This window comes from Leptonychotes weddellii, chromosome 10 (assembly GCF_054177405.1).
Source record: "Leptonychotes weddellii isolate Sample4059 chromosome 10, ASM5417740v2, whole genome shotgun sequence".
Lineage (NCBI taxonomy): Eukaryota > Metazoa > Chordata > Mammalia > Carnivora > Phocidae > Leptonychotes > Leptonychotes weddellii.
The window spans coordinates 106,186,563-106,194,212 of NC_138378.1; the positions used below are offsets into that span (position 1 = coordinate 106,186,563).

The following is a 7,650-nucleotide window of genomic DNA, read 5'->3' on the forward strand; positions in this document are numbered from 1 at the left end:
GAATCTTTTTGGTTTTTAAGTAAGTATTTCAATCTTCAGAACACAGTTGGTCCCCTCAAAATAACCCCAGGCGGCCTGGCAAGATGGGGACTCAGAGATCTCAAATGATGAGCACAGACTATCAGAAAACGTGCAAAATGCTTCTCATTCTTCAGAGAATGTTCGTGTCCCACTGCTTGCCCATGCTTCTGCAGAAGAGTGCTGGAGGCAGACTTTTCCTCCTATCGTACAGAGGAAACTGAGGCCCAGAGAGTATGAATAACTTGCCCGGCTTTTCTCAGTTCTAGAGTGGCAGTGCCGGAACTTTTCTGGAACTTTGGAAAATGCCTGAGCTAACCGGACTCCAGACTAATATTTGCGATCTCTGGGGGCCTCGTCTTCCTTTATAACAAGGAATAACAATACCTACCTCAGAGGATTATTCTATTCCAAAAACTGAATTAAAATAGATAATTAAAATAGGGTGATATAGAAAAGTATGTACAAATTAGATACACAGAAATAATAGTTTCCCTCTACCCCCCAAGTGGAAACAGCAGACACAATTTTGTAAAGATAGTAGAACGATCTGTTGATTATTTAAAAAAATTTTTTTCTGAAAATAAAGATCACATGCATAATAAATCAGTATTTATAGTAACCTAATTTAAAAAGCATTTCAACAACGTTAATTTTTGTGTCTGGCATATATGTTATCTCCTACGCTCACACGTGTGTGCACGTGCACTCACACTCACACACTCGTGTGCCTCTCCTTCCTCGTTATCCAGCTTGAGGAGAGAGGCAACTGACAGGGACCCAGGAAGCAAGGGTGAAGAAGCTCCCACTTCAGATGGGTTCTGAGACAATTTTCCCCTTCCCTCAGGCTGAGATATTCTGCCATCTGTTTTGATTAAACCTTTCAAAATTCAACTTGTGTTTTTCCTTCCATTCCTTTGAAATCTCCTCTAATTCAACTGTCTTTAGGCTTTCTTCTTTCCCTTAACCACCATCTGGTGCTTCTATTAAAAAAAGGAAAGAAAGAAAGAAAGAAAGAAAGAAAGAAAGAAAGAAAGAAAGAAAGAAAGAAAGAGAAAACACATACAATAAACACTTTGAGTTCCTTGGAAGAAAGGTATAATGATGAGGATAATTTATTCCCATAGTGAGGCCCATTACTATTTCCATGGCAACAGACTGTGATGTTCTGAACATGGGACTTTGTGATCATCACAAGAACAGGATGGCAAAAGGCCCTGCTCAGACTCTTTGTCCTTGTGGATTGTTTGGGTAGTCACCCTTGGTGGCTCCCAGTTGTCTACAGAATTAAGTCCAAAGGTCTTAGCATGGCATTCAAGGCCTTCTCAGTCTGGTCCAATCATTCTAGGCTCATCATCTATTAATCCCAGAGTCCCTGGTACTCTGGCCATTCTCTACAGCTCACTGTGTCCTGGACATATCACATTCTTTCACACCTCCATGCATTTGCTTCTGTCATTTCTCCTTACAATACCCTCCCTCTACTTCCTTTTTTTTTTTTTAACCTAATGAAATCCTCCTTATCCTAAAGGTTTAACTCAAATGTCACCTTCTAGATGGACTCTTCCAGGGCTCGCCCAAACAACAGAAATAACTCTTTTCTGTGCTCCCTACATTTTGCTCAAACAGGTATAGTGACACCTAACTTTTTTTTTTTTTTTAGATTTTATTCTTAAGTAATCTCTACACTCAACGTGGGGCTCAAACTCACGATTCCAAGATCAAGAGTTGCATGCTCTACCAGCCGAGCCAGCCAGGTGCCCTGACCCCTAACTTAAAAAAAAAGTTATGTTTATATCTCTTTTATCTGAATTTGAATTATTTGCTGTTGGGATCTGTACCTGTTTCATTTTTTAGACCACCCCAATTATTTTACATGATTTCTCAAGACGTCCTAAGGGATAGAGGGGCAGGCATTTTATCCCCCTTTCACCATTAAGGTGTGGAAAATGTAAGTGACTTTGATAGGTAGGAAGTGGAAGAGCCAGAATTTCACTGATAGAACGGAAAGACCGTGGACTTTGGAATCAGGCATATCTGGGCTCAACCCAACCTTCCCTTCCTCTCTAACCTGTTTCTTCACCTTGAAATGAAGATTACATGACATCACGTATGCGAAGGTGTGTGGCACATAACCTCCACTCAGGTCATGGTAATGTTCTTCTTTCCCCCTTTCTAGAAGCATCTAGAATCAAAATAAAATTTTTCTTCCATTTTTGTTTCCCAAATTTTTATATGGTACTGAAATTCAGATGAAGAAGCAAATGAATGTCATTAGCATCTCCCGGGGACAGGGTGGGGGGGGGGAAATAATATTTGCCTTAATTGCCTTATCTGGAATCTGGTACAGTGAGGGAAGCTACCTAACAGAGTTGTTGTAAAAATTAAAGGAAGCAATGTATGGATACCTGAAGCTCTGATCACAGCATTTGGTATGCAGTTAAGGACTCAGGATGTTCGCAATTAAAGTATTACTATTTACCTCATTAGCATTATTATTATCATTATTTGGGGCACAGCAGAACAATAGGCCTGTGAGAATGACAGAAATTAGCAAGACGGTCTCTCACGACTCTGTCTTCATGCTTTTCCCCCCATGGCCTGCCTCTGGACACCCCAGCGTCTGCACAGTCATTTCCTCCTATCAGATTGTAGGTTTTAGATAGGGCTTCTGTGCCTTATCTGCAATTCTCTCTGTTGGGTGGACCCAAAACAAAGCCTTTCAGAGGAGGAGCCTTCAGTAAAATGCTGAATGATACTTTTCCAAAATGAGCATGAAGACTATGAAATGAGGCTCAAAAGCCTCTGGCTTTCTCACCATCATTAAGATGTTAATTTTCATGGCAGGTAAGCCATTTTGGGGAAGGTTGCACACATCAATAGGTTACTGGACGGAGCCTTTTGATACTTCAGGTAGTTAAACTTGTAATGTTTCCTTAGAGGACATAGATGATTCCCAGATTAGAAGACAGACACCTTCTGATCTCTAGGGGATATGGGAGGATCTAAAGAAATGGTCCTGGAAAACACGTCCATCAGGTATCAAGCACAGCCCCACCCGGATGATCCAGTGGCAGGATCACTTAGATAATCATGCAGCATATACTTTATTGAGTAAATCCTTCATTTCAGGCCCAGTGTTGAACCAAGCAATACCATGAAATCCTGTTTAAAAACCTGCAGTCTCCTCCCTCCTACCCCACCAAACCAACCACCTAATGAGAAAGAATATTACTACGTTCAGATAAAGGAAATATAGCTCAGGGTGTTTAAGTGACTTGCCCCAATATCACACTCATAAGTGACAGAGGAAGGAATTAAACTTCACCCAAGTCTCCAAGATCCAGGGCTCATACACTTTCCCTGATGCATCTCCCTGGCTCCTGGGACCACTTGCAGGGTCCCCAAGATTCATTGCTGGTGATCACATCCCAGTGGCAGGGGCTGGCCAGTCTGTCCCTTTATTGTCCATCATGCTACAGTTAAGAATCAGAGTTAGCTTTGTTGGCTCTCCTTCTGGCCATCACTTAAATTGTGGCATCTGGTCTGTGCCTTCTTAGGAATGGTCAAGGCCCACAACACTCAGGGTGCAAAGGATCACAGGAAGGAGATTTGTGGTGTGGTGTGTCTTTTAATAGTTTCCTTTTTAGAATCGCCCCCCAACTTTTTTTCCTTTTTTTTTTTTTTTGGTTACAGCTGGGGTAGGGTGGGGGGCATTGATTCTGACTCACCACACACTTTGAGAGGCTCTGACTCATCTCAGCTCTGGTGTTCTTCCAACTCTGTTCAGAACACTGTGGGTGCCCTTCCCCAGCTGCCCAGGAGCAGCCAGACCCGTTCAGATGTGCTTGCTTCAGCCCTAAATGACACCAAGTTCATTAGTAAATTAGACACACACACAAGAATCAAAGACTCCCCAGCAACCAACAGGGCTTAGGCAAGTTTTAGACTGCGTTGAAGCCAAGATTAATGTGCAATACCATTAGAATGAATTAACTGCTTTGCATTCAAGCATGCAGTTTACAACCACATTGGTAATATTATTGATAGTTAAAGGTTTATCTTAAAGTTTAAAAACTTAAAAAAGTTACCTATAAATATTAAATGTTAGTTGAAACTTAACCATAACTTTTTAAAGTTAAGTATAAGTTGAAAGAAATAAACTTCTCTGTATTCATTATTCTATAGCGCTGTATCATAAAATATCCGTCCTAACTTGGGGAATTTGTAAGAGATCACATTTATCAAAAGAAGCAAGCTTTAACTGCTTAACTGCTTAAAGAATTACCCTTTGGCTATTCCCAGATAGTAAATGGCAGGTGTTTCTTCAAGTACATAAAGGGCTCCAAGTTCATTTAATTGTTCCTGATTGCTATTTTAATCACTATGCAGTGACTCCATTTCAAAAAAAGAATTTTGCATTTGGTAGAATTTGGGTGTTACACTGTCTTTTCTTTCCAGGAGGCTGTTCTGGTTCATCCTCCAGCAGAAGCTTTTCCCTGCTCACTTATTGTCAAGAGTGCTTTGCTGCTGACTCTAACTTGTAAACCTTCAATTTCCAGCATGTATCATCTCTGTGAGGTGGTTTTTATATTATATCAAAAATGGTCTCATCTGATAGTGAGTACCCTGCACAACAGCAATGAACAACTTCCTTTTGGGGAAAGTTGGCTTTCTCTCCACTTCTAAGAACAGATGTTTGTGCGTTTTGACGAACCCCCATCCAGCATCTCTGACTTGCCTCCTTTGACATCAAGCTTCTTGTTTCCTAACACCTTCCACTTTAACTTCCTGTACCTTTGCAATGCCGATTTGTAAAGATAGAGTTATAGGCGGATAGTAGGATTTCTGTTACCTCCCTTGGGCACATTTTAAAAATGTTTCCTAGTAATTTGTGTTCTGCAAGAAATGAAACTGAGCCACAGTTCTGCAGAAACTTGATAATGTCCTCCCTCGAGGACTCTCCATTGCTCAGCCTCCTGGGGACCAGCACAGAGATCTCTCCCCCACCCCCCTTGAGGGCCCTCAGCTCGTATATTTTAGATGTCTTTGGAACCAGGGAGTTTGGTAGGACAAAGGATGTTTTAAGGATTTAAAGAGAAAAGAAGCCGCCTACATTGAACTCATTCCCGTGCCGATGTTATTCCAGTTCCTGCCTCTGACACCGCATGTGTTCGGGCTTTTAGCAGGAATTGTTCTCCCAGCTTTGCTCTGAAATGTAAAGCCCCATTGCCCACTGCAAGTCTTAATGAAAAGCAGCTCATAAGCAAGTTACGTAACCTAATTGTAATCCAGGGATCAGCTTGGTTATATTATTTAAAGAAATAGCATCCATTTTCTGTGACCTGATTTAGAAAAGAAACCGAGGGAAGAAAAAAAAAATACCCACTTCAGCACTCGGCTCCCTGCGCTCATTCTAATGAGAACACTTGTAAATAATTCAGAAAACAATGACTTTTAAGAACATTAAACCCAACTTAGCTCAGGGTTCTATCTCAAAGCAGCTTTAGCTGCTTAAAGCAAGTGACAAATGATCATGAAATACGGAGCTTATTTTTGCAGACGATTTAGTCATTTAGTGAGTTTAATTTCCTCATCAGCTCCACACACGCGGAGCCGGATAGAGGCACGATGCTAGGGAATGCTGAGATGCCCGAGCCCTGCTCTCAGGAAGCTTACAGTCTGGTTAGGGTCAATAATGATGTACCATCACCGGCTCAGTCATTGGAACAAACGTACTATAGTAATGTAAAATGTTAACACTAGGGAAAACAGGGTTGTTGTTGTGGGGGGGTGGGGGGGGTTTGCAGCAATTCTGTGCCATTTTTGCAACTTTTTTTTTAAATCTAAAACTATTCTAAAATTAAAAGTTTATTTTTAAAAACCTGGATAGGGAAACAGTTGGGTACACAAATAGAAATGCATCCATGCTTATTGCCTGGTTTATAGAAATAAAACCAGGCCTACCTAATAGGCAGCTTCGTAAGTACTACGATTGCTTAATGAACTTCAGAAGCACACAACTGGATTAATCATAATACTGATTGATGTTAATAGTGTGCCATGAGTCAAGGACTATGATTAGTTCTTTGGTCTTTTCATAAACCTCATTTAATTGATTGATACTGTATGTATTATAATAATATACTAAACCTCCCAGACCCACCTTTCAACCCAAGAGCTAAAAGGCCCCCATGACTTACATTAACTTATGCCTTCTTCTTCCATCGCATCCCCCAACTGTCCCCTCAGTAGTAACCACTCTCTTAAATTCTGCTTCTGTCATACCCTTGCTTTTCTACACATTTTATTACACATATGTTTGGGCCTAAACTTTATGCAAGCTTTATTTGCTTTTGAATTTACATGTTGTCTTCTGGGACTTACTCTTCTGGCTCAACATTATGTTCCTAAGATGTATTAATAATGTTATGATTATAGTTCATTCTTTTTCGCTGTCATATAATATTCAACAGCAGGAATGTACCACAATTTATTTCACCATGTCCATCGGTGGTTTCTAAATTTTTGCTATTACAAATGGGTTCTGCCACAAACACTCACATGTGTCTCCTGGGAAATGGGTGCTGACATGGCCATTGGACTAGAGCTTTATGTGATGGAATGATCTTTTTTTTTTAATAAAAAAATTGTGTTTACTTAGAAGCATTCAGAATGTCAACAAAACAGCTGCAACTTTTTTTTTTTTGCAATTACAGAGTGGTATTCAGTTAACAGAACAACAATTATTTCGTAGAAGCTGCATCAGAGACAACTGAAGATGAAAAACTACCATCCCCATATATAACTAATTTGTGCTATGCACCAACAAGAACCTGCTTTAAATTTCCATGCCAATTTACAACCCCCAAACTGTACCAGGCAAGGTTAGTGGCTATTGAAAATACCACCAGGGGCGCCTGGGTGGCTCAGTCGTTAAGCGTCTGCCTTCGGCTCAGGTCATGATCCCAGGGTCCTGGGATTGAGTCCCACATCGTGCTCCCTCCTCAAGGGGAAGCCTGCTTCTTCCTCTCCCACTCCCACTGTCTCTGTCGAATAAATAAATAAAATCTAAAAAAAAGAAAATACCACCAGGACAGGGCTATCTAAAGACACATTCAGTAGTGTGTTAACTATACAAAAAAAAAAAGTAAGATTAAAAACAAATCTTACATAGCCTTGCATTGCAATTTTTTTCTTTAAAAGGAGTGAGTTGTGTACAGGGGGGTTAAATGCTTTATAGACAAGAAAAAAAACTGCGCTAGAACCAACTTATTCATCATCATCATCTTCTTCATCTTCATCTTCTTCATCTTCCTCCTCCTCCTCATCCTCTTCATCTTCCTCATCTTCCTCCTCTTCCTTCTTTTTCTTGCTCTTTTCAGCCTTGACAACTCCCTTTTTTGCCGCATCAGGCTTTCCTTTAGCTCGGTATGCAGCAATATCCTTTTCATATTTTTCCTTCAGCTTAGCAGCCTTCTTTTCATAAGGCTGCTTGTCATCTGCAGCAGTGTTATTCCACATCTCTCCCAGTTTCTTTGCAACATCACCAATGGATAGGCCGGGATGTTCTCCTTTGATTTTTGGGCGATACTCAGAACAAAACAAGAAAAAGGCCGAAGGAGGCCTCTT

General features: G+C 40.7%; 1 protein-coding gene across 1 annotated transcript in view; it reads right to left on the bottom strand.

Annotated features, from left to right (window-relative positions):
• Positions 1-7,206: 7,206 nt before the first annotated feature.
• The window catches only part of LOC102739213 (high mobility group protein B1), a 1,552-nt gene continuing 1,108 nt past the window's right edge, over positions 7,207-7,650 (bottom strand). The window contains exon 2 of the mRNA XM_081797118.1: positions 7,207-7,645. Coding sequence (XP_081653244.1) covers positions 7,291-7,645 — 355 coding nt within the window. The 3' untranslated portion in view covers positions 7,207-7,290. The remainder of the gene's footprint in view (positions 7,646-7,650) is intronic.